This window comes from Tamandua tetradactyla, chromosome 8, assembly GCF_023851605.1.
Source record: "Tamandua tetradactyla isolate mTamTet1 chromosome 8, mTamTet1.pri, whole genome shotgun sequence".
NCBI lineage: Eukaryota > Metazoa > Chordata > Mammalia > Pilosa > Myrmecophagidae > Tamandua > Tamandua tetradactyla.
In genome coordinates this window covers 28135906-28163513 of record NC_135334.1, presented here as the reverse complement: position 1 = coordinate 28163513, position 27608 = coordinate 28135906, and the positions used below count along the sequence as shown (strand labels likewise).

Sequence of the window (27608 nt, the reverse complement as noted above, 5' to 3'; positions counted from 1 at the left end):
TTCTAACAATGAGCAAACATTTATAATTGGTCTAAAATAAGTATTACGATAGTAAAAGTTGTGAAAAAATTATTTGGAGGAAGGAAGCAGGGGTATCCTGAAACCACGTGTTGAACTTGTACACAGGAGGAGCGTAGGAGACATGACTCTCCTGTAAAGAAGCCTGGCTGGTTTGTGAGTATTGCACCGGCTTTTAAAAAGTGCTATAGCAGTGGAGACTCCAACCTCAGAGCTTCTGAACCAAGTGCTTCCCGTCTGTTACAAGGTTCCCCTGTGTAGGCTAAAAGGCTAACCCAGCATCTAAACCCCTTGGGCTTCTGATTCTTTCACACTTTTTTTGTTCCTTATACACTCAAGCCTGCCTCAGGTCCTGAGACATGTTTATTTTTATCCTGTCCCCTCCTTCTTTTTAAAGTAGAACTGTAAAATTAAATGAAGCCTATTTGTGTTGGTAGTTCAGCGATCTTCTACAGTAACATCTTTAAGAATTGAGGTTGTAGTTCCTTGCAAGAAAATATTTAATATTTCTCCTATATCATGGGACATGCATCAAAGGCTTGGTGATCTCAATAGAGACCACAGAATTCAGAATGCATAAACAAGTTGCATCCCCATTATTTTCCCATTATTTCTGGAAAATCCTTCTAAGCATTTGTGTTTTCTTCTACTTAAGTTGCTTCCCACCTCCCTCCCCCGGGATCTGCTGCCTTGTTATATGTTACTACTCTGTGGGAGAGCAAACTTCACAGCCCCTATAAAACAAACAAACAAACACCACCAAAAGAAAACCAGCAACAGCAATTCCCCACTATCTCCAGATTTCTAATTTTCAGAATTTAAAAAAAACAACACCCCCAAGTTATCCTTGTGCTTCAAGCATCTTGGGATCTAAATGAAAGGATTCGACAACTCTGGAAATCTAACTAAACCTAAGATTTGGTTTTTATTATTATTTATTATTATTAAAACACCCAAACTCCTGATTAGGAAGGCTAGATAGCAGGAATGTCGGCGGAGGCTTGGGGAGGGGGGTGAGTGTGAAAAAGAAATCAGAGCTCTGCCTGGGAGACTGCGTGTGAAAGATCCCGACTCCTTCTTAAACTCCAGGCCGCGTTTTGTAGGCGGCCGCATCTGCCTCCCCTGTCTCTCTTACCTCCTTGATGTTCGGCACTATTTGTGGCCGGCGTGGTGGAAGGACACAGTGAGGTTCTCACCCCGCCCCCCGCCCCCCGCCCGCCCCACTCTCATCCCCAGTTTCATCAAAGCGAACCCGGGCCAGCGCAAGGATCTCCGAGTTGCGAGTGTGCTGAGGCTGGGACTGTCACTCATTCTGCGATCAGCGCGTGAACGCAGCTCGGCAGCCGCTGGCAGGAAACAATTCTGCAAAAATAATCATACTCAGCCTGGCAATTGTCTGCCCCTAGATCTGTTGCTCTGCCGCCGTCCACACTCGCTGCAAGAGGGGGGGGCACAGAATTTACCGCGGCAAGAACATCCCTCCCTGCCAGCAGATTACAATGCTGCAAACTAAGGATCTCATCTGGACTTTGTTTTTCCTGGGAACTGCAGGTACATTTTCTTTTTTTCTCAGTCTGATTTGCTAAGCGCTCCCTTCCCCGTACTCTTCCCCCGCAAGAACCACTGTTATTAGGGATGGTTTTCATGTGGAATGCTTGAGCTGGTCATTTTCATCCAGCTGAGAAAAGAGCGCACCGCCCTCGTTGCCCACCCGAACCCCGCGCTCTCCCGGGCTGCCTGGACCCAGGCTGCCTCCCCGCGTCGCGATCGCCCAGCGCCCCTCTAGCGCGCCGGCCCTTCCCACTTTGTGTGCTCGGGTGGCGTTGGGAGCGGAGCTTCTGGGGACGCCGCGGCCGCGCTGTTGATGGGCAGCGCTCCTTCTCTGAAGGCGGGCGGCCCGGCGGGGATGTGTGGTTCGGGTGGTGCCGCCGCCCAGTCTCGGGTTCCGTGAGGAAGGGGCTTGTCAGCCCCGGCTCGGGGAAGAGCGAACAATAAGGCCCGGTCAGTAGTCTCCGATCGTTATTTCTCCGGTTCTAATAAAGTGGGTCTCGCAGCCTTCGCCTCCCCTCCCCCGGCAAATAACGGTTTGCAAAATCGGGCGAGACGGGCAGAATCGCTTGTCTGTGTGGCCGTGGATATGACGTTAGTTTTTCATTTGCCAAATTGAGGGTTAGTTGCAAACCCTGCTCTTAGCCCGGAGCACGGAGGGATGGGAGGGTCGAGCGCCGCGTTTTGACAGGAGGAAGTGTGGAGGGGCGGAGGGCGAGGAGGGCGTGATCGGCGCTGGCTGGTGTGTGTGCGCGCGTGTGTGCGCGCGTGTGTCTTTACACGCACCACGAGCCTAGTGTTGCACGGTGCGAGAGAAGAATAGCAGGTAGTCGCTCGAAGCACCTCGCCCTGGTCTCCTTGCTTTGGGCGAGGTACCTGATCCCGACAAACTGCGAACAATGGGGAGCTGGAAGGAAGACAGTAGTGACGCTACCGCGGGGGGCGGTTGCTGCGCCGCCGCCCAGAGAACCTTGGCAGCCAGGGGCGAGGTTCATTTTCGTATTTCCATCCCGGTCTCCCTGGAAGATTCTTCTGTCACTACCCACCTTCCCCTTCAGTTGCCCTTCCTCCCGCCCCCCAGAGATTTGCGCTTGGGCGCTTAGGGACTGGAGGTAGGGATGGGGGAAAGGAGCAGGGGCCACAGAGAGCTGGGTGGAGTGGGCGGACATTCTGGGCTGGGGGCTTATTCTGGGAAAAGCCCTAGCGCCCGGGGAAAGCCGAGCGGAGGGGGCTGTGTGTCGGCGGTCGCTGATGCTGCCAGGTGCCGCTGGATCTGCCCTAGAGGGCCGAGCCCTGGCGAGGGAAGCGCCCGGGGCGGGCCGGAGAGCACCCAGTGCGCCCCCTCCCCAGGAGGCACAGGAGTAGCGCTCCACCGCCGCCTCCTACCAACTTGGGTCCCTCCCATGGCGACCAATCAGAGCGAGGCTGGCTGGGCGGGAAGCCGTGAGAGGCTTTTTATTGCGGCGCGGGTGGCGGCCGGGAGCTGCCAGGACCGGTTCCCGGGGTTCCAGCCTAACGGTCTTGCCCGCTTACCCCGTGCGGGGAGAAACCCGGGGTCCCCAGTCTGGTCCGCAGTTTTGGACTTAATAAAATGGAGACTGGGGGGGTCACCAGGAGGTCTCTTTGGCTGGCTCGCCCTTAGTCACCCAGTCGTGCCTCTTTCACGCGGAGCTGGAGCAGACCCTTCGTCCCACCCTCTCACCCCACTTCCCCGCCCGCGCCGCGTTGTTCGGTCTGAGCACGTCGCCACGAAGGGCGCTGCCGGGAGCAGCCCAGGGCTGAGTAGCCGGGCGCCGCGGCGCGCGTGCGCTGACCGGCGGGCCGGGGGCGCTGCTGCCGGCGGGGCGGCGGGGGCGGAGCCTTGGAGGGGCGCCGGGGTCTGAAGGCATCCCGGCCGACACTTGGCCGGGGTCTGCTGGGGGCTGGCGGGTTTCTGTGGTGCCTGTGGGTCTCCGAGGCGTGACCCCCACCCCACCCCTCCGCTTAGGGGAGAGGGATGTTTTGGCGATCTCCTTTCCTCTGGGTGGGGACGTGACAATGGGTACTTAATTTGGGGAGCCCTTTGGGGGGTTTCCGTGAGGTCCATTCCACCGTCTTGATGAGATTAACCGGTGTTTACATCCCGAGGAAATTGCAGGCAGGTACAAGACCAGGAAATCCCAGCTGGGGGCATTTTGGATATTCGTAGATGCCCAGGCAAGGGCGGCATTCAGACCGATGTTCAGTGTTCCCTGGAATGAAAGCGTCCTTATTCCTGGCCAGAGAGGTACCCAGTACTGTGAGGATAGGAAGAAGGCAAAACACAGGCAAGATTGCTTAACAAAAGAAAGAAGTTGAATCGTTTTCAAAAGAGAAATGATTTTTCCATTAAAGTATGTGTTTCTACCGCTTTTTTTTTTTTAATTAGAGAATTCAAGTCAGAGTGTCAGGACAAAAATAAGAATAACACAAACATATCTTTTTTTTTTTTTGCCTCAAATGTTTTAGCATTTCCAGGGACTCCGGAAATTCAGGTGGTGTCCTCTAACTCTGTGCCTATGAAAATTTAGATGTAAGATGTGCCAACCTAATGTACTAAACCAGTCAGGTCTGCTGCCCTTCTCTCATTTTTGGTTTCTTCTGTTCCTTAGGGATAAAGTGAAAGGTTATGGAATTGCATAGTATATTTGAATCTATTCTAATAGAAATTTTGAATGTTGTGTGGAAAAATCACTTCAGTGATCTGGAATGGTTCTTAGGTCGCATGCTTATTTGATCATTTGACAGTCTTCTATCAATTTAACTTGGAAGAATCAAAGAATGGATAGGACTGGTTTTCTAGCAATTTTGCACCAGATTAAGAACAAAGAGCTTACTTGCTATTTTACAAAACCGAGTGCATTTATAAAGTATATGTACTATTACTCACTAAACAAATTAAGATGTATTTCAGCCGAGTTTGCATGAGAATATTTATAGAGAACCATTTTTTCTCCTTGGTTTCCATTTTAAGATTGGAAATGTGTCCTTCTGAAAAAAATTTAACTGAATGTAATAATGTCATAATTAAGGATGTGTAAAACCTTAAGCGACTCTATCCAAAGATCAAAAAGATAATTTTCTTTCAACAGATATTAGCTTATTTGAAAATAGCTTAACATTTCTTTCAAATACAATAGAGTTAAAAACAATAAGGAAATATAATATGGACATTGTTGGAGTTACTATTGTTATTACAAAGGTCCTAAAGATCTGGCAGCCTAACTTTTCAATAGTCTCAGACATGCATTTTTTTTAAGTTACTGCTTCAAGATGCTCCCTCTCTCTTTCCCCAACTGATTGAACTTGGCTTCTTTCCAAATACCTTCACCAAGGATCTTTTTTTGTGTTTTAAAATAATACTAGATGAGCAGAAAACAGCAGTACATAAACCAAGATATGACCTATAAGATACTTGCTCAGTAAAAGAGGCTTATTTAGTTTTTTCCTATGCTGAATGATTAAACTAAGGGTTTGTTGATTTAAATGGTGACTTGTTTCTTGAGCCTGATAGTACAAAAAGTAAGGGAGCAATTGCTCGCAAAAAAAAAAAATTATGGTAATGTACTGTATGCCATACAGCAAAAAGAGGGAGAAATTATTCACATGAAACCCTCAAATTCTGCATGGTGTTTCCCTTTGGAATACATTTATCATTAAATGAATTCCTCAGATAGGGAGCATGTAATTTAATGTACATAATCTATATCTATATTTTTCTGTCACAGGGAACAACGTCTTAATTGCCTTTCAAAATAAATAGCACCATTTTGTCATTCCAGAATTAATCTTTAGACATGACAGGTGTTTTTCTTCATTACAGAACTCAGTTTCTTAAAGTAGAAATAGCATTTTGCAAACTTTACACTGTGCATGAAATAGGGACTTTGAAACTTCTGATCCAACCACTTAATTTTTTAAGGCGACACTGCCTTTAGTTTAATATTAATTTGATGAATTCCCCATATTTACATCTTCAGTGTAAAAGAACTGTGGCCACTCTCCAGACTGAAAGTGGCTTCAATGCTGTTGGCAGACCTCCAAAGATATTTTACAGACCGTCCTGTCTTAGTATAAAATAAGTGATTGACTACCTGTTGCTAAGGAAAGGTTTGAACTTTCCTGGTAGTCTTGGGTTGTGGTGATGGGGCACAGGACTGTTTGACAGGGTGGGGGGAAGGGATGAAGGGACCACACCTGCTGCTGTCAGTCTGCTGGGAGCAATCCTGGACCATCAGAAGACAAAGGCATGTTCAAAAGGTTCTCCTCTATTGTTTGAGTTTTTGAGCACACAGATGTTTTATGGTGCCCAGATAAATATTTTAGCATTAATTCCATAATAGATCATTCCTCTGCTTAGTCAGCTAATAAATAGTAGGTTAGAGGGGTCTGGATCTTTGAAAGAAATGGCAGCAAATTATGGATAGCAATTTACTAGTGTTTAAAATAGTTTACATATTAAGCAAAATTGAATCAGTTGACTATATGTAATAATGAGATTTTGAGCTTTGCATAAAAAAAACTGAGATTTTTTTTTTGGGTTAAAAAGGAAGAATTCTGAGTAAAATTCAGAAGTGAATTTCGTACTTCTCTTAAAATATTCATCAAGTCTCTGAGCAATCTTGTGAGAGATGGAATCTTAGCAAGGGTGAAACTCCCAGGCATCTCTTTGAATCCTAATGATTAGTTCTCTATGAGGTCCAGCATTTTTAATAGTAGAAAACAATGTGGTGAAGCTGTTATAAATACTGGAGGTGGATATACTTACTCCATGGGGCAATGAAATATAGAAGTAAATCTAAAGGTCACAGTCAATGCTACTTCTAGCCTTTTTTGTTATTAACTCTTGGTGCCAAACCTTAAAAACCATTTGCTGATATAAAGGGATGTAAATTATTTGGCTTTGGCAGCGGTACCATTGTGCCCTTTCATTTCATGGTGTTGAAATGCTGTGTCTCAGCTGCAGAGGCTCATTAGGGACATTGCTTTTTGATGTTGGTCTGGGTGCCAAATGGCGGGCTTTCAGGCGTTTTCAATATATTACATTTAAAACGCTCTTCAGCCATGTCTACATGCAGCCACCAAGTTCACTGGTTTTTCAGTTAAGTTGACACATGTCCCTTCATGTAGTATTAATTTAGCTGCCAAACAATTGGAAACTCAAGGAGGACTGCACTAAAAGGATGAGCCGTTCTGTCTGTCTTGTGTATGTGTGTTTTTGAAAAAAAGATTTTAATAAACATGTGTTCTTTTTCTCCTGAATATGTGTAATGCTTTCATTTAAATTCAAAGACTCTGTCAATCATGTCAATTTTAAAACTTACATATAACCTGTACTCCACTAAGAGTGATCCAGTTGAGTACTTTTTGTTTTTAGCAACATCTGGCCCTGTTTTCTATTCTTTGTTATTCCTGAGATAGCATATAAAAAGGTCTTTGTTTTATATTAATCTGTTCTTTGGTATCTGATTACCTCATCATTTAGGAATATTTATAGCAATGCTACAGTGTTTGAGATTGGATTACAGTAGGTATTCTCTTAAATAGTTGATCAGAAATGTTTATTGAGTGTGAGCTTTTTATCGTCTCCTATGTAGGGAATTACAGTGGACAGAGATGACATAATTTCTGCTGTCAGGGAACTCTGCACATGGTATGTCAGAGAGATGAAGTCTTAGACAGCCCCAGATTGGTTTCTGATCTTGAGCAAGCTTTGTAACTTTTCTAAGTTTCAGTTTCCTCCTCTGTAAAATGGGAGAACTAGGGATGCCTACTTATTAAGGTTGTAGTGAATAAAGTAGAGACCCTAGGACTTCAGTGTATGTAATCTGTTTATTCGTGAAAAGAGGAATGCCTGTGGATTTAGGAAAAAATAATTATTCAGAATTAGACCTTTCTTTTTTAGAAGGCCTTAAAAAGCAATGTTAGGAGAACTTGACCTTGTTGGTGATTACAAGTAAACTTTTAAAATTGATTGCCGCTATGCTTGCACTGTCATTTTGGGTATGAGTATTTTAGAGACAAGAGTAGTTTGATTATAAAATGGAGAGTCATTAGTAGAGGTTTATCTCGTTCCTTTGGGGTCCTTTTTTAAGGAGAGTACAAAACTCTCTTGCTTTTGCAAAATTTAGAAAACATATGACCATGAGAACACATTATTAACCCTTGGCCCCCAGAGTCTTGGAAGGGGTCCATGCAATTGAGGGGCCCTAAAACGACAACCCCTGCGTTAGAATCAGTGTTTAAGCTGCTTGGATCCACTTGCGTGAAAATATAGGCTAATTGTCATAGTTTGCTAAATATGCCCTTCATAAAGGGTGTTTGTATAGGACCTTGAAGATTAGCATCACACATCGAAATCGAAGTTATCTTTGAAGAGAACAAGTGATTTGATCTTTATTTTAGAGATAATCTTAAGTGAGATCTGAGGGGATTTAATATTTCTCACTGCTGATATTTCTGTAAATTACTAACTAGACTTTATTTCTACTAACTAGAAATAAAGTAATTGCTATTATTATTCAAATGAGTCAGACATAAGTGCCCTATTGGGCTAGAAAGTCTTTTGCCAACTAAAGGCATGTGATATTGGAGCGAGACAAAGCTTTCGTTTGTGGTATCTATGAGGAGATAAACTGAATATATAATGCCAATAATTATCTCTTAATTATCAGTATATAGTTTACAGAACACATTGATATACATTATATCATTAATATTCACAGAATTTGTTCAGTAAATATTTATTGAGTCCTTGCTCTTGCCAGGTGGTGGGAAATTAGTGAAGAAGTAAGCGTATGTCGTCCCTGGTTTCATGGAGATTCAGTCTAATAGTACAGGGGAACAAAAACATTAAACAAGGAAAACCCACACAGGTATTTACAATTACGTACTATGATAAGAATTAAGAAAAGAAAGAGGCTACAATGAGAGATTATTGGGGGAATTCTACACTTTTGATTGGGAGGTAGGGAAAAAGGCCTTTGTAAGGAGGTAACATTTAAATAAATGTGGAATAGGAGGGACAGATGGCATTCCCATTTTAAGGCATGATTGATTGATTTCTTGTTTCACCAAACATTGACTTACGATAGATGTTCCTGAATTCTTTAATTCAGCAAGTCTTCCTGAAGTCTTGAGGTCAGAGAGCTTCAGGAATCATGCTGGGTTTTACCTTCTGAAGCTGAGTAAGATATGCCTCTGCCTTTAGAGCTTGCGATCTTGTGGGGGAGCAAAAGGAAGGAAGCAGCTAATTCTTCTGAGGATACCCTAGAGCTGGACTTGGGGGCTCCATCAGGTGGAGCAGGCAGAAAGGGTGATGCGGGCAGAGCCCACACCCTGAGCAACAGTAGAGACCTGAAAACACGCCGTGGGTTCAGGGAGCAGCGAGTTTGGGGGTGCTCAGCGAGGGATGGTCAAAAATTAGGAGAAAAATATTCTTTACAATCAGAGTATGTTAGGTCTTGAAATTGGAACTGAGGCTGAGAAAGGGTAAGTGACTTTTGTAAGTGGAGTGGGACCCCAACTTACATTAGTTGGCTGCATTTCATCTTTGTCTAAAGTAAGGATAATTTGAATTCACATTGCATCTGAATACATGTGCAGCTAACCAATGATGTAGGAATGAGTTCATGTGGCTTCTGGACTGAGCCTAACTGAAATGAGTGGGGATGGACATGGTAGAGGGTGCGATCTCAAGAGCTTTATAGTTGGAAAGATTTGGGTTGAGTCCCCTAACCAAAATGACATTAGGCAAGTTGCTACACTTTTGAGCCTGCTTTCCTTTCTATAAAATAGGGACAATGCCACCCTTGGAGGATATTGGTGAACTTACATAAAATCCCGTATGTAAAGTAACTAACACACAATAGATTCTCAATGTGTACTTTCAAAAAGTTCACCTTAGACAAGAGATTTTACTTGAAATGTTTATTAACCAGGTATAGTGTAAATATTCCAAGGGCTGAGGGCAAAAACAGAATAAATTTAAGAATACTTTAAGTTCTTTAGAAGGTTTCACGTGACTGTGGAGAAAAATGCTTAGTTCAAACAGTTAAGAAATCATGAAAGGAGACAACATATGAAAAAGTGCCTAATAAGAGGCAGGCAATAATTGTGACATGAACTTAAAGAAGCAAAAATCATCTTGATGAGTTTTACTATCTGCAAAAGCTGTGGAAGAGCTAGGAGTTGTATAAGAAGGGCGGGAAAGGACCTGCCTCCCCATAAGAGGAGATGGGTTTAGCAAGAGACTCGAGACTGAAGAATGGTGAAAGCAGATTGCCTATTGGGTGGGTCAATCTAAAATCTTATATGCTAGACAAAAGGTTGAAGATGTTGAAAAGTCTTTTTTTTTTAAATGTTTAAGAGTTTACTCAGAGATGGCAACTAGACATCTGCTATGCTAGGCTTTGTGTTTGATGTTAGCTATCTATGAATTAGAGAGATAAGGAAGAGAAAATTGGTATGTCATTGAAGCCACAATAGCTTCTGGACAAAATAATGGATTAGTTAAAGGGTTTTTGTGACTGTATGAAAGATCTACTAGATGAGGAAGGGTCCAGAAGCTAGGAGATTGATAGCCAGTTAAAGCTGGCTTGGAGGCCAGTGGGGGCCAATGAAAATATCTTGCTTCATATTGTAGAAATACTTGTAATGTGGGAAAGGGGAACTGATGGGCTTACATTCAAAAGACTTGGGTTCTAGATTTGACTTTGCTGCTAACTAGCCCTGTGAATTTATGTAAATGACTTAAAACCTCTGTGAACCACAATTTTCTCATCTAACTATGAGAATCAAATAAGAGAATATATGTGAAATGCATTGCAAACAAAAATATTTCATAGCTGGACCTATTATTAATAAGCCAGTAGCTGAAAAGTTTTATAAAAATCAAATTTTATGTACTAGAGTAGCTTGTTAGATTAAAGAAATCCTACTGTGATGTATTTTATAAAGCAGACGATCTTGAAAAGATAAATTTGTAATGACTCTGGAAAATGATTAAAAGGGGCATAGCTGAGATGTTACAGATGACAAATCAACCATCAAGGATATCAGATAGATCCAAAATGGTAGATTACTGAAAGACAGAAAATTTTTTTGTTATAAACCCAAAGGAGTGAAATAATCATGATATTTTGAGAAATTAAGATAGATAACCTTAGTTTCAGACAGCTTAAGTTTTAGAAAAATTTTGGGCATCTTAGTAACTTAATTTGTAGGATGGTATTTACAAATTGTGGATAGTAAGATCTATTTAGTTGGCCTCTGTCAGCATTTAAAAAGAAGAAAGAAGGAAATCGAATAGAAAAGAGAGTGTATCTTATGTAGTAAGTGTAAGTATAGTTTATGGAACTTTTGTTTCAGTTTTGTGAATGTGTGTGTGTAATATGTTGTGATGGAGCATCACAATATACAGTTGTGATGGAAAACATATATCTTAGGTGTTATGTCAAAATAGTTTGAGAGCTACTGTCAGTGGTGGAAGAATATGGTACTAGAGAGAGCTAAAACAATCTGCAGTGGAAAGAGAATATCAGTAGATACAGGATAGAAACATGGGGTTGTGGGGGAGGGGGAGAAGAAATGACAGCAAAAGTACTTACTAAGCATCTAAGCAGTCTGTTAGCACAGGCTGTAAAGGTAAACAAACAAGAACAACAAAAAACCTATCCAAAAAATCTGTAAGGTATGAGATCTAGACCTCAGAACTTACTGTCTGTTAGGGAGTGAAAAGATCACTGGGACTACAAGGTAGCATCTAAAACCAAATATGTAGTACCTAAGATTTCAGAAGGAAAAGAAAGATTACCTGGGGACACAGGGGTGGTTGGAGAACTATTCTCAAGGTAAGTGAGAGTAGAGGGAGACTTTGAAGGAATGATTTAGCTCTGCTAAGAGGAAGGGTAAACAAGGTAGGTATGTAAGTTGTATGTGTGGGAGTAGCTGGCAGGAACCCAGCTCAGGATACCAAGACTCAGAGGTTCCAGTAGGTTATATGCTCTGTAAGACCGGGGAGTGCTTTTATGCTTTATCTCCCTTGTCAGCATCTAGAGTGGTATCTTGTTTATAAATCAGAAAATAGTATTGAACAGATAGAGAAAAACAGAGCTTAGCTGCGCGAAGGCCTAGGTTAGAAATGTATAATAATTTTAAATGAAAAAAAAAGCTGGAAACAAATGGTGTATATATTATCCCATTTTTGCCTTAAAAACTTCTTTCGCTATATCATCAAGACTGAAAGAAGGTAAATTATTTTTTATACTATCTGAGTTTTCTGTAATGAGCATATATTGCTTTGCTATCAGACGTAAAACAAATAGTGCAATAAAAAGGAGGGCAGCAGTATTAGCACAGTTAAGAATGCAAGGGAAATGAGACCTAGGTAGGAATTTTGGATTTGCTTCAGAGGAGATCATAGGGGACCTTAGAAAGTAATTTCAGTTGAATAGTGAAATTCAAGTTCTTTATTTAGAACCAGAACATTTGACCAGAAAAAAGAAGGAAAGAAGGCAGGGGTATTAGGTTGGGTGAAGGCTTTAAATTGACAGCCACCTAAGCTTATTTAATGAGGGTAAAGAGCCAGGAGCAGAGAGAGGTGATGAATGACCCTTTTGAAGGACAACACGACAAATTCATATGAGAAGAAAAGCATAACGTTAAGTGTTTTATCAAATCCAGTGATTTCATTTATCATGTGAGATGATACTATTTAGACATAGTTTTATCTTCTTGCTTCGTTGGCCATGATATTCTTACCTTTATTTCTACAACTTTAAAAAATGTTTGTCTTTGTACAGCAAAAGCCTTTGAAATTTGTTCCACTTGTCATAAATTAGATGCATTATTTTCATCACCTTGGCAAAGGAAGTGGAGAGGACTGTGACTGAATACTTTTCTACTGTTCTTTTATTCCTATGCTTCTGAGAGCATCCATTCTGTTTGCACGAGGTGGTACCAAACGGTTAAGTCCCAGTTGCTATGTGAGAATTGGATTTAGGCCACAACATGGTAGCCTTAAAGATCTGCTGTTTCGAGCATGAGAAGATGAAAATCCATTGAAGATCTTTGATTTGAGCTGGTAATTACAAATTATCTTCCTTTCCAAGTGTATCTCCTTTTGGTGTTGTAGAGGCAGTGCATCCTCTAGGGGGCGCCAGGTGGTCGTTTGCACCAGACCTACACTTTGAATTGAAGGGCTTTTGCTTTCTAGTTACATGACCTTGATCCAGTTATTTAATCTCTCCAACACTCAGTTTATTTATCTGTAAAACAGGGTTAATACTACTTGCGTAATAGGGTCATTGTGAGGGCAAAATGAGGTAATTTGTACAACTGTCTGGCACATAGTTAGCTCAGTAGTTTTACCCCATTTCCTTTCTTTTTACTGATGTTCACAGTGAAGGGTTATACAATTAGTGTTGGATTTAAGCGTTGATCATAATTAGAATCACATTCTTTCCAATGTATTTTTCATCCTCTGAGAGTGTGGAATCACCAGCAGTTGCGGTTGAGTTAGGAATGCTATGGCTTAGCTGTTTTATCTCCTTGTCAAAGCAAAGTCCTGTGGATCCTGCTTTTGAGAAAAGTGGAATTCTTAGAAAAACAAATTGGTTTACATAGATTCTGTTTTCTAATTGCATAGGGTTAATATTAAATTTTCCAATTTGCTACAATACTGGAGCCATGCCATCTACAGGGTTAAATAATGGTGGCTTCTGTCGATAAGCTGTATTTTACCAGTCCAGAAGTCATTTATCTGGCAACGTTAATTCTTTGGAATATCACCAGGAATGAGGAAGTAAAGGAAATAAGCCTCTGAGTAGCCAAAATAGATATCCCAAAGTCTATACACTGAATTATGTGTACTAGATCCATAGAGAATCCTTTAAATATTTGTTAAGAAAGAGTCCATACATTCTTAATTGATTTCTTACCTTCTACCGTAATTGTAAAGGCTACTGGATTCAGATAAGGAAACATAACTGCTAGGTCTAGGTACACTGATAGTAAGAAGATGTAGTAACCTGAGAGCAAGAAAAGGATAGAAAATATATAAAACAAACAGATTGCAGAACAAAGAAAGCCAATCAGCCTTAGCCATTTAGTATTTCATAAAATAAAACAAAACAAAGCAAAAATCTGTTTATCATGAAATGGCCAAGGGTGTGTCTATTAACACAGAAGCAGTATAATTAATAGATATTCATAATTAAACCTCGTTTGGTAAAGCCAACCATGGCCTATTTGCTGAAGTGAGTGATGCAGCAGACGCAACAATTTTTTTAATTCCGTTACTGATCACGTGACCATTGTGTTCAGCTCCATGCTGGGTGCTGAAGGAGACATGACGTCAAGGAGTTTCCATATAGTTGGAAAGATTAAACAAACATAAACATAGGTGACCGTTGTCTTTGTCATAGTCAAGTTGGAATGAAAAAGATAAAAAATTAGTGTTGCTCATCTGGAAAATTAACTCAGGAGACATTCTAATCCTCAAGGATTTAGGACATATTGTATTTTATATTTCATTTTTCTAAAATGATCTTTTAACATAACTTTTCAGTTTGGCTGTAGTCCTTCACTATGTATTTACCATTAAGAGAAGGTAGACTATTCAGTTTCTCTCTTTTCTGCTAAATTATAGTGCTATTTTGAAATTTAAGATCCTAACTACTCTCTCAAGTAATTGGAGGTAATTGGTTGTCATGCCTTCCATCTTTCTTGAATTTAATTTCTTTTAATGAAAATAGCGTGTCTTTCCCAGCCTTTGTCCCGCTCTTTGGGTCTTCTTTGGTGTATGCTATAGTCGATCAGTAGCCAACATGGTGCAACAGATCTGCAGCCAGGAAGAATTTTTGGATGCCTTGAAAGAAGCTGGAGATAAACTTGTAGTAGTTGATTTCTCAGCTGCGTGGTGTGGGCCCTGTAAAATAATCAAGCCTTTCTTCCATTCCCTCTCCGAAAAGTATAACGATGTGACATTCCTTGAAATAGGTGTGGATAACTGTCAGCATGAGCTGCGCAGTGTGAAGTCACATGCATGCCAACATTTCAGTTTTATGAAAACGGACAAAAGTTGGGTGAATTTTCTGGTGCTAATAAGGAAAAGTTTGAAGCCACCATTAGTGAATTAAGCTAATCATGTTTTCTGGAAACATAACCAGCCATCAGCTATTTAAAAGTAAACTTGTAATTTTTTTTAATTTACAAAAAGAAAGATCACATATGAAGACTATATACCCAACTGCTATCTGATTATAAATGATAATAAAATATTAATTCTACCATTTAAAAAAAAATAAAAGTGAAATAGCATGTCTACATTTCTTAAAAAGTTAAATGGTTTTATATGGCTTATAACAAAAAACATTAATGCCCTAATTCAAGTCTCTCTACCTCTTCTTATCCCTTCTCACCCCTCCTATATCTGATTTCAATTCTTCTAAGGCAATTAGTTTTTTTTTATTTTAACTTTTTTTATTGTATAATATAACATGTATACAAAGTAAAGTCAGAAAAAAGCAATAGTTTTCAAAGCACTCTTCAACAAGTGGTTATAGGACAGATGCCAGAGTTTGTCATGGGCCACCATACCATCAACTCAGATTTTCCCTTCTAGCTGCTCCAGAATATAGGACACTAGAAGGAATAAAAAATGTTTTTTATCATCACTTTTTTCCTTTTTTTGTGAAAAATAACATATATACAAAAAAGCAATAAATTCAAAGCACAGCAGAACAATTAGTTATAGAACAGATTTCAGAGTTTGGATAGGTTACAGTTCCACAATTTTAGGTTTTTACTGTAGCTGCTTTAAGATACTGGAGACTGAAAGAAATATCAATATAATGATTCAGCAATCATACTAGTGTGTTAAACCTAACCTTATCTATATAACTCTTTCTTCATCTTTGATCTTTTCCCCACTTTTCAGGGGTATTTGGGCTGTGCCCATTCTATCTTTTTCATGTTGGAAAGGCTTTCAATAATAAGAGGTAGGGAGATGGGACTAGCTGATGTTCTGGAAAGGCTGGCCCCTCTAGGTTTCAAGACTTATCTGGTCCAGGGACCCATCTGGAGGTTGTAGGTTTCTGGAAAGTTACCGTAGTGCATGGAACCTTTGTGGAATCTTATATAATGCCCTAGGTGTTCTTTAGGATTGGCTGGAATGGTTTTGATTGGGGGTTGGCAAGTTATATAGATAGCAATGTCTAACTGAAGTTTGCCTAAGAGCATCCTCCAGAGTAGCCTCTTGACTATATTTGAACTCTCTCAGCTACTGAAATAAAGCAATTAGTTTTTACTTCTTTAGCTGCTTCTTCAGTTTTTGCCTCCATATTTGTTTTTATACTTTATACTTTCTTTATTTTTCAGTTTTAGGTATTGTGTTAGGCTTCTCCAGAGAAACAGAGCCAAGAGGAAACATCTGGAAATATGAGATTTATAAAGGTGTTTCATGCAACTGTGGGAATGGGAAAGTCCAAATTCTGTAGGGCAGGCAGCGAGGCTGGCAGCTCTGATAAAGGGTCTGGACCAACTCTACAGGAAAGGCTCGTTGGCTGAACAAGCAGTGAAAAAGTCTCTCTCCTTCCTTAAATACCTTCAAGTGATTGGATTATATCATGTGGGAGACATGCTTTAGTCGATCTCAGATGTAATCAAACAGAGACGCAATCAACTAACTGATGATATAATCAACCAGCCATGAATGGGCATTCATTAAGGGGCTGTGATTCTGTTTTTGTAATTCAAATTAGACCTCTGTTCATTTGACCTAGAATACTTCTGCTATACAGCTCAAACAAGAATTTAGTAGACTGCCCATCTATTTCACTTCTAGGTAACCCACGATCTACTAGCCAACACTACAAGTCTCTGTGAGTCAGATTATTTTGACTACTGCTTTGAGTCTGCTGTCTATTATGGTGGCCACGCCCACCTTGTCTATGGTGATTGACTGTCACAACCTGGCTTCTGCTAACTTGGTATCCAGTCATCCCCATTGTGTTTAAGGATTCCAACACAGTGACAGCAATTCCCACAGAAATATCTGACCTATAGAGAAGGGTATCTACAGAGCTCTGCAGGGGTGATAGAGCTAGTCTCACGAATTTATTTCTCAAGATTCTGGTGAAAGATGTTGTGTCTTGACACTCCTAGGGTGTGTGAGCAGATCTTCCATAATAAGTCCACTTTAGCATTCCCATCTCTCTAAGCCTCTGGATCCTTTCATCTACATTATACCAGAGCAGTTCTGGAATTTTGACCTCAGGTAATGTTGGCCACCTTTTGATCCATGTTTCAGCCAACCATCCAGACAAACTCTTAATGCCATTTCTAGCCCCTCAAGCTACAACACTGAATGCAGAATATCTGCTTAGTAGTGGGCCCATATCAATAAATTGATCTTGATCCAACTTTATATTCCTTGCACCATTATCCTACACCCTATTTATTCCCACACATATTCCTCTGATTCCTGTCTATATAGATTAGAAAATTCTAGCAGGTCTTTTGGAGTATAACGTATCTCCTCATGGGTCACACTTTGTACCTCACCTTTTGGGGCCTGTTGGGACTTTAGTCTAGTTATAGGTCTTAAAGAAAAGAGAGGTGGTGGGTGTGGTTCATGAAAAGAAATAAGTGTGTTTCAAGCCAGTTAGTTACCTCAGGGCATTCCGTTGCAGTTTCTTCTGATGAAACAGGATTAGTCATTCCAGACAGAGGAGTGAGGGCTATTTCCCCAGGTCGGGTGGAGAGGGGCGGGTGTTTCAGGGTTAGCAGGCAGTGGACGGTTAATCTCATTAGGTGGAGGTTGGGTGGCAGACTCCTCTGAGGAGACTGGAGGCTGGGAAGATGTTTCCTCAAGGCAGTCCATTACAGATCTATCTAGCAAAGGCTCAGCAGATTCCACGGAGCCCATCTCCCCATCACCATCATAATCGAGCCATGTATCACCATCCCACATTTTAGGATCCCATTCTTTTCCAATCAAAGCCCTTACTTTAACAGCAGACATCCTGCAAGGTTGAGATTTTAGTTTACGTTGTAAATCTGCTACTCATACAATGAGGCTTTGTCTCTGGTTTTCAGAGCTCTGAAGCCTGTGGCCACAGGAAATAAGATTTTCTTTCAGCCACACATGTAAACTTCTGTATCACACATACAGCGCTGAAGTTTCGAATTTGAAACCTTCAGCTCATCCCTTTCCCTCATCACTGTACCTAGCGTATCCATCAACAACCAGCCAACATCATTATACCTCTTAATTCCACAAAATTCTGTAGAGGTTCAAAACACATTATCATCCAGAGCCATGCCTCATATAAGCATACAATTAGCAGAATCTAACAGTGATATTTTGAGTATCTCTTTGCGAACTCATCCAGTGGACTATCAGTGCCATCTTGATTATTGGAAACAGAGTCATTAGTACCTCAGCATCTAGTCAGAGTAGAAAAACAATCGTAAAATCTAATTTTTAAGATTCTGTTTCTCAAGACCTACTCCTGGTACGAAGCTGTATTAGTCAGAGTTCTTGAGAGAAACAAAACCAAAAGGAGAGATCTGTAAATACGAGATTTATAAAGGTGTCTCAGGCAACTGTGGGAATGGAAAAGTCCAAAATCTGTAGGGCAAGCTGTGAGGCTGGTGGCTCTGATGAAGGGTCTGGACTAACTCCATAGGAGAGGCTCGCTGGCTGAAGAAGCAGTGAAAGAATCTCTCTTCTTCCTTAAAAGCCTTCAAATGATTGGATTATACCATGCGGGAGACATGCTTTAGTTGATCTCAGATGTAATCAGCCACAGATGCCATCAACTGACTGATGATTTAGTCAATCAGCCATGAAATATCCTGCAGCAGTGGTCAGGCCAGTGCTTGCCTGACCACACAACTGAGCATAATCATTTGGCTAAGTTGACACCAGAACCATCACAGGTATTATTGATTGACTTTTTGCTATTGAAGAATGCCCACTCCTCTGACTTCCTTTTCCGTGGCCTCTCAAAGTAGCAAATTTTCTCATTTCGTTTGAACCAAAATCTAATGCTTACATTATTATTACCATGTAGATAATATTCACAGTTGATCCTTGAGTTCTATGATTCCCTTTCTTAACTTTTTGTTTTTTTTCTGGAGCGTATAATGGCCTCCGTTTTACTTTGCTTAGTTTTCTGTCTCTAATCACTAATTCAGCCTCAAATTCTCAGAGTGAACTATAAATCCTCTCTTAATATGTTCAGATATGGTTGTTTATTTTCTCCCCTCTGGGGAAAGGTCTAGGATATCGGATATGAAAACATGTCCTAGACCTTATCCTTCTTCCTTAATCTGGATTGTTGGTTTTATGGACTTGCTGTGCAGCTCTTGTGCCGGGATTTCTCTTCACTGTCTCTCTGGGAATTGGGGAAATTCCTTTACTAGTCTCCTTTGTTGGACCCTCTATTTTCTTGATCCCCTGTTGTCTTATTTCTCTTCTGTCTTATTTTTGAGGAACATATGCCCCAGGAGGTTTTTTCTTTTTTTTTTTAAAGCCTACACAAGTAAATTTCTTGAGACCTTGAAGGGACATCTGGAAATTTGTTTATTTTACTTTCATCGTTAATTGCTACTGATTCTCTAGGTTGGAAATTGTTTTCCCCAAGAATTTCAAAGGCATACTTCCGTTGTTTTCTAGCTTTCAGTGTTGTAGTTGTGAAGTCCAGTTCCTTTATGATTCCTGATGCATGGCCCCAATCTCTTGCAGCGTCTCAGTGTGTGTGTGTGTGTGTGTGTGTGTGTGTATGCTAGGTTGAAATTAGTGGTGAAGTGAGTGTTAGATTTTATTTTAGAACAGATTGAGAGCCCTCTGATCCCCTTCTTTCAGTGTTTATAATTGCTCAAGCCAAAGCAGACTTTTGAAATCATTTATCTTAGGTGTTTTAGTGTATAATTTTTGAAATTGAAAGAAGCTTGTAGAGTTTTCAAAGGAAAAGGTAAATGCTCCATGGACACATCAAAGGCAAGGACCTAAAAAGGTAATATGCTTATGGAACCCCAAGGGAATTGATGATTTAAGGAATTGGGGCCAGTCTCACATTTTAGAGGAAGGTTTTCTGAACTCAGGAGTTCCCAAATATTCTAGGGTAGGCTAATACTACATTTCTTAGGTGTAAGGACATGGACTTGGCAGTGATGCTATTAACCAGAATAAGAGCGGTTTCCTGAACACATTTCCAAATGGATATGCCCCAGATTTGTTGGGTAGCAGGAACTTTACAAGAAATGTTTACTTAATCCAGTATTTATAGAGTAATTCCTGTGTTTCGTGTATCCTGTTTAGGAGTTGGAGATAAAATATGAATTTATTCAGTAGCTTTGAAAAATTCTAGGCCACAGTTGTGAGTTGTTTTTGGTTACATTTGTAATATTTATTCCTGTGCAATGACTCCAAAGATTTGAAATGTCAGAGAAAGATAACTAAGAGTTATTTACTCCTTTCTCATATTTTTCTATTTTGTGTATATAACTTAAAATTACTCATCACATGTTTAGAATTTGACATTTTCATCAAAGAAAACCATCTGTCATAATGAAGTGAAAAAAAGAGATTTTGTATGATATGTTTTGAAGATAAGAGATTGAAAGTGAGTCTGTGAACTGCCCTAGATTACAGTTTGAGGTCATTTGAGCAAAACTGGCTTTGAAATCAGAATTAAAATTATCGGTTAGACTCAGTTTAGTTAACTGGTCATGAAAGTCACTCATTCCCCTTCTTCCTTTCTCATAAAAAGAATATTTTTTATTGTCTGTGCTTCCTTACAATCAAGTTAACTATAGGCATTATTTTTTAGAAGATAAATATTTCATGCAGTAATTGATATAGGTATTTAAGAGTAGTATTGAATCTAAAGAAATGTGAATAATAATTTATTATTTGGTTTTCTAGAGACTTTTACAGCAGATCCTTTTGAAATCACTGGGAGGTAAATCAATACATTCTTCTGAGCTTTTGTTTGCTGTCCTGTGCACTGTTAAGAGAATAACTATAGCAAACAACCTCAGACATTTAAATTATTTTATTTAGCCATAACAATAAATGTATGCTTGGGGATTTTTTTAAACACATAAATTATAAATTGTACAATTATTTTAACAATTTAGGAATGCATTTCTAAATATTAAACTCTTTGTTACATGTTAAGTGAGTTTAATATTATATACTCTTTAAATCAGCCCAACGTGAGATATTTAAATTGTTTCATTGCTAATTTAGTTTTCATATTCATCTTTTTATGATTTATAGACCAGAACAAATAAATTAGGCATTTTTCTTTTTCAGTTACAGCGTTCTTAATTTAGAATTTATAATCACAAGTTTTGCAAAGGTAGATGCAAGAGCGTTCATTTGCTTTTTAAAAATGAAGTATGGGGTGCACGGGTGGTTCAGTGGTAGAATGTTGGCCTTACATGTGGGAGAACCGGGTTCGATTCCCGGACCATGCATCCCCCCCCCAAAAAAAAGATGAAGTATGATTTCTTAAAAAGAATGTATAGCTTGAATGTTGTTCCATACAAGTGAGTTTCCTTGATTTGAGGGAAAAAATATGGAATCAATAGTTGACCATAGATTTAAGTACGATACAAAAGGTTTAAAAATCTAAATTGTCATTGTTTACAAAATATTGGCAAATTAAAGCTAACGCACTGGGTGTTATTGTGTAATCTTCTATTTAAAAATAAACAGTGGAAATAATTGTAGAAACCTCTGGGTTTAGAAAAGCTTGTTGGTGGTTCTTCACATCTTACTAAAAAAGCAGGCTGTCTTTGCATATTAATCACTCTGTGAAAGGAAGCTTGCCTTATTTGCATTGTGCATGCACTAAGAAGTCCAATAGTGCGCCTGAGAAAAAAATGGGGGGATTGTAATTGTTGTTCTCAAAAGGGGTTTTATTCCATTCAAGTGGAAAAGCTGAATGCTGGAGAATTAGTGCACTGTTTTGTGGAAGAAGAGTCCCTTTTGGCCAGTGCATTTCATGTGGTGCAATCCTAGTGAGGAGCTTGAATGTTGGGGAGAAGAGGGGAGTGACTCATCCTCCTGTGATGTAATCTGCGTTCCTGTAGACCGCTTTAATTTCGTCAGCAGTTCTGTTTGTTATGTGGCCAAAAAGAGTTAAAATTAAAATCTTGCAAAATATGTTGCATTGGCCATCTCAGCAGAAGAATTAAACATGATCCAAAGAATCTGAATCTTTAATGATTGCATTGAGGTTGGAAGTATGTAGGGTAGGGATACACAATATAATATTAGTTAATTTATGTCATATTATTGTTTTTGTAGGAAAGACATGATTTGGCTAACACCTTGCAGATATAATTTGCCTCTCCCCAATTGATTTGAAATGATATATTTAAAATAATCATAGTGATAGTGATATTTTTTTGGTGGTGGGTTCATTTAAAGAATCATTGGTTGAATTTTAAAATTGGGAATAAACAGCAGAAATATTCTTAATGTTATTGGGGCTTTCTTTTTAAATAAAATCTCAAAAGACAAGCTACTTTCACTGTGTTTGTCTTCTGTGGTGGTAAACAGTACAGCTCCTTCTTCTCCTCTCCCACTGTTGCCCCAACTGGCACCAGCCATATGAGGTAGTATGGCTTCCCAAAGCTCAATTTGTACATTAGTTATTTTGAAGGGCTATTACTTTGAACTATTCTAGTATATTTGATATGCTTTACTGGCTCTCTCTTTTTGTAAAAAAAATTCTGCACAGAATATGGCATGCCAGTTAGACTTCGAACTTTTTGAAGGGAGGGAATGTACCATTGTCTGCGTGCACATATGGTATTTTGGCACAATGATTGCATGTAATCATACAGACAAAGCCTATTGCTTGCAGTGATTTTTTTAAATATCAGAAGGCAGTTAACTGACTTTTAAAGGCTGTACTGTAGGTTTTACTAAAAAGCTGCTTGACTAAATATTTAGTATGTTTGGTATCTTTAGCTGTCAGTGTATTTTTTATTGCCTTCTTTCACATTATATGGATGTCGTTACTTGCCAGTTGAACACAGGTCCTTTGATGATACCTTTTATATTTTATTTGAATTGGTTTCTATAATATTAATGTGCATGGAAATTGAGTTTAATTTGGGCTTATGCAGAGTATTCTATGGATTTTAGTGTGTGTATTGATTTTCTAAAGAAGTATCCAAGCAGTAGTTTGAAAAAATAGGACTGGTAAAATATAAGACCGGTAGCAAAAAACCCCACCATTTCTACCATTCAAAAAAAATTTGAAATAGATCTCATAGTGTATTTATCTTTTATAATAAATACATTACTGATTTGCTTCTCTATCGTCATTGTTATAGCCATACTTCTAGAGCTTATAGTTAATTATTAAAATTATTTTTTGGCAGGGGAGGTCTCATTCTTGTCTTGTTCCTGACCTTACAGGGAAGGCTTTCCGTCTTAAACCATTAAGTGGGATGTTAGCTATGGGCTTGTCATATATGTCCATTATCATATTGAGGAAGTTTCCTTCTACTCCTAGTGTTCTAAGTGTTTTTATCAAGAAAGGGTGTTCTATTTTGCCAAATGCCTTTCCATATTGATTGAGATGATCATGTGGTTTCTTTTTTCCTTTGTTCTGTGAATGTGTTGCATTACATTAATTGATTTTCTTATGCTGACCCAACCTCGTGTACCAGGCATAAATCCCACTTGATTGTGGTGCACAATTCTTATAATATGCTGTTGAATTTGGTTTTCTAACATTTTGTTGAGAATTTTTGTATCTATAGCCATAAAAGATATTGGTCTGTAGTTTTCTTTTCTTGTGGTATCTTTATCTGTCTTTGGTGTGCGGATGATGTTGGCCTCATGGAATGAGTTAGGGAATATTCCCTTCTCTTCAATTTTTTTGGGAGAGTTTGAGCAGAATTGGAGTTAAGTCTTCTTGGAATGCATGGTAGAATTCCCCTGTGAAGCCATCTGATCTTAAGGTTTTCTTTGCCGGGAGGTTTTTGATTACTGATTCAGTCTCTTTATTAGTAGTTTGTTGGGATCTTTTCCTTCTTGAGTCAATGTAAGTAGTTTGTGTTTCTGAGAATTTAATTTCATCTAGGTTATCTAATTTATTGGCATACAGTTGCTCATAGTATCCACTTACAATGCTTTTTTTCTATGGGGTTGGTAGTAATGTCCCAATTTTCATTTCTGATTTTTGCTATTTGTATCCTCTTTCTTTTTTTCTTTGTCAGTCTAGCTAAAGGTTTGTTGATTTTATTGTCTTTCAAAGAACCAACTTTTAGTTTTGTTGATTCTCTCAATATTCTTTTGTTTTCTCTTTCATTTATGTCCACTCTGTTATTTCCTTCTTTCTGCTCATTACAGGTTTAGTTTGCTCTTCTTTTTCTAGTTCTTTAGTTTTGACGTTAGGCCTCTGATTTGAAATTTTTCTTCTTTTTTAATGTAAGCAGTTAGAGCTACAAATTTCATTCTCAGCACTGCCTTCACTGCATCCCATAAGTTTTCATTTTCCTTAAGCTATTTCCTAATTTTGCCTCTGATTTCCTCTTTAACTTAACAAGAACAGCTGGTATCAAAAACTGTATGATCATCTTAATAGAGGCAGATAAAGCTTTTGACAAAATCCATCATCCTTTCATAAAAAACATCCAACAAATTAGGAATAGAAAGGAAATTCCTCAAGCTGATAAAGGGCATGCATGGAAATACTAAGAGTGAATATGTTCAAATGGCTGATAAGCACATGAAAAGAAGTTCAACATCATTAGTCATCAGGGAAATGTAATTCTAACCACAATGAGATGCAACTTCCCACCCACTGGAATGGTTACAATAAAAAAAACTTAATAGCATGTGTTTGCAATGATATGAGGAAGTTGGAACCCTCATATACTGCTGGTAGAAATGTAAAAAAGGTGCAGATGCTTTAGGAAATGGTCTATCACATCATCAAAAGGTTAGACATAGAATTCCCATATGACAACAATTCCACTCTTAGATATGTACCCAAGAGAAATGAAAATGTACACCTGTACAAAACCTTGTACTTGTTTGTTCATAGCAGCATTATTCATAATAGTAATAAATGGAAACAACCCAAATGTCCATTAACTGATGAGTGGATAAATAAAATAGTATATCCAGACAACAGAATATTTTTTGGCAATAAAAAGAAATAAAGTACTGAGACATGCTACAAGGTGGAAGACTCTTGAAAAACATGCTAAATAACAGAAGCCAGTTAGAAAAGATCACAATTGAATGATTCCATTTATATGAAACACAGGTTTCATATATAAATAAACCTATGTGTTTCATGTGTTACATATATGTAATATGTACTATATGTCATAATAAATATCTATATCTATGTAAATATATGTATGTAGATGTAAGTATATGCGGTCATTTGGAGAGAAAGAAGCAAACCATAGAATTCCTGTTTTTCAGTGCAATGTATGAAAGCCAAAGCGAAATTACCAAAGATTTAAAACTGCCATTATATTAAAATTCATTATAAATATTTTGGTAGTTGAAACAGAAGATAGTATACAATATATATGTGTGAAACCACGCACCACCATACATATTGGCTAATGATATACCATGAGAACTTATGACGTTTAAGAGTTTGTACATTGCTTATACTTTCATAAGCTTTTCACTTGCTAACTAGGATAGACTTTTTCTCTTTCAAGGACATGGATCCCCTGAAAGATAACTCCCTGAAGAGAAGAGGTTGTAATTGAGGTGGTACATATAGAAAACTTAAAAGCCTGCACCCACTTGGGGTGGCGGTGGGGGGAGGCAGCCAGCAACATTCTATTTCTTGAACTTGGTGCCGTTTACCTGGGTTTTCTCATTGTAGTAATTCATTAAGCTGCATGTTTTTTGTTTTATGTATTTTTCTAGCTACTGTATTTCACTGTAAAAAAAAGATTTAAATTAAAAAAGATGCAGTCCCTATCCTTCAGGCATTTGCAGCCAAATGAAATGATGAATGTTGTCTTTAGTAGCATTTTAATGATCAATTGCCCATATTTACACTAGAATTTTTTTACAATAAATAGATGAAACTGCTTTTGGATAATCCAGTGTTGTCTGTTTGACCTTGAAATTTTTATGCAATCTAGTTTTGCCTTCAGGCTTTATTGGACTTCTGTGCAGTGCAGGCTTGGTTGATGGCAGGTACTGTGAGCTGAGAGAGGTCAAAGTGGCTTTTATCCTCAATTCAAAATGGTGGCAATTTTCACCTGGTTAGTGTACAGAGTATTGTGGTGCCCAGAAAACCTTGAACAGTTTCTCCCAGCAAGAGTGGGCAAACAAGCAGAAAGCAAGGGTGGAGGTACATGCTGAGGTACCTGAGCCTGAAAATCACATGGGATTCGCTGTGGTTGGAGCAGAAGAAAAAGGCAGGGGAGTGGGAAAAGAGACAAGCAACAAGGATTTTGCTAGCTGGACCAAGGCTTTTGCACGTTCCCTGTAGATAAGTGATTGTCAAGGGAGGGATTGGGGAGTAGCATGTCAGGTATAAGCAGGTATAATCAAATGAATTCATATGAATCATGAATCAAAAGGGGGCATGGGCTGAAAGGGTGGCTAGAAGAGTCATCCACAGATTGTAAGTAGAGGATGACTCAGAGGCAGGGATGCTGGTGGCAGGTGCTTCTGCAGGAGGAAAGCTGGAACTAAGGCACTGCTGAGAAGCTGGAGGGAAGGAGGAGGCTGACTTGATTTTTTAGTGAATTGATAGGTATTGGTGGACAGAAGGGGCTTCTTAGGACACAGTCATGGTGCCCCGTTTTGGTGGAAAGCCTAAGAAGGGAACACCCACTGGGGATAAATTCAGAGTGCTGGGAGAACATATAGGAAGGGTTTCCTGGAAGCATGACTATACAGCTAAGCCCTGAAGGAAGTGGTTAGGCACCTGACTGCAGATGCCAACAATGGGCAGTGTCCTGCTGTGAGAGTAGAACTTGCACCTGTGGGAGAGAGCTGGAAGAATTTCAGTTTAGTGTGCCCAGGAGTGTGTTTCAGGGTATTAGGATGTGTAAACTGGGTCAGATTACATATTTTATCCCCAAGGTAAAGAGGTGGAATTTAAGCAAAGGAGAGCCATTATTCGTGTTATAAAGACAAATCTATACTTCAAATCTATTTTATGGGGGAAAAATGTCCTGTCTTATTCCACAAAATAAAGTTTTAAAAGTAACAAAGCCGCTATCTTATATAATAACTATAAAAAAATACAGTCCCTTCCTATTTACACTCATTTTCATTCATGTGTCCATTTATTCAACCAATCATCATGTATTCTATTTAAAATAATTTATTCTATTTAAAATATCCTGCTATAAGAACAAAATAATTTTAACAGCCACCACTTATTGTGCATTTCCTTGAGTACCGAGCTAATGCTTTGCATACATTTTCTCATTAGTCCTTCTAAGAACCATATATGAAGGAAGCTATTATCATCCTCTTTCACAGATAAAAATGCCTACTCCCTGTCTCAGTGCAGTCACCTTCCACCCAGCTGGACAAGCCATGTCTAGACAAATACTGGACTCTTCTCTGCCTCTTACTTCCCAATATTTTCCAAGCAACCACTCTTGACAATTCTACCTCCCTAATTTCTCTATAATTCTCTATAATATCTACCTCCTCCATTGCCACTAAGTTGTTGGTTAAGATTGACTTCACCTTGCACGTTTATCAGTGACTCTGGTCTAAGTGCATTTTCCACCTTTCAGTTTTCTCCACTCTAATATGGGCCATATTGAGACTCTATATTAATTTTTCCACTGTCTCCCTCACCCTTAGCAGACAACCTTTGCTTTTATTTTACAGAAAAAATAGAAATCCTCAGATAAGAATTCTCTCACAAAACTTACAGATATACCTGTACCCATGCCAGCTTTGCCTGTTGGAAGGTGTTACCATGTGTACTAGGTTGAGTCATGTATTTCAAAAAAACTGTGTTTTTAATCTTCATATACAT

The 27608-nt window shown here is 39.2% G+C and overlaps 1 protein-coding gene and 1 pseudogene across 9 annotated transcripts in view; both read left to right on the top strand.

Moving 5' to 3' along the window:
• Nucleotides 1-1271: 1271 nt before the first annotated feature.
• The window catches only part of NCAM1 (neural cell adhesion molecule 1), a 345586-nt gene continuing 319249 nt past the window's right edge, over nt 1272-27608 (top strand). For 2 of the 9 annotated variants that reach the window (XM_077112897.1, XM_077112899.1), the window contains exon 1: nt 1280-1569. In XM_077112897.1, the coding sequence (XP_076969012.1) occupies nt 1518-1569 (52 nt within the window). In that variant the 5' untranslated portion in view covers nt 1280-1517. Of the gene's footprint in view, nt 1570-27608 lie in introns of all 9 variants that reach the window. The other 7 variants (XM_077112898.1, XM_077112900.1, XM_077112894.1 and 4 more) reach the window with 6 other exon arrangements.
• On the top strand, nt 14312-14817 carry LOC143643312 (thioredoxin pseudogene; annotated as a pseudogene).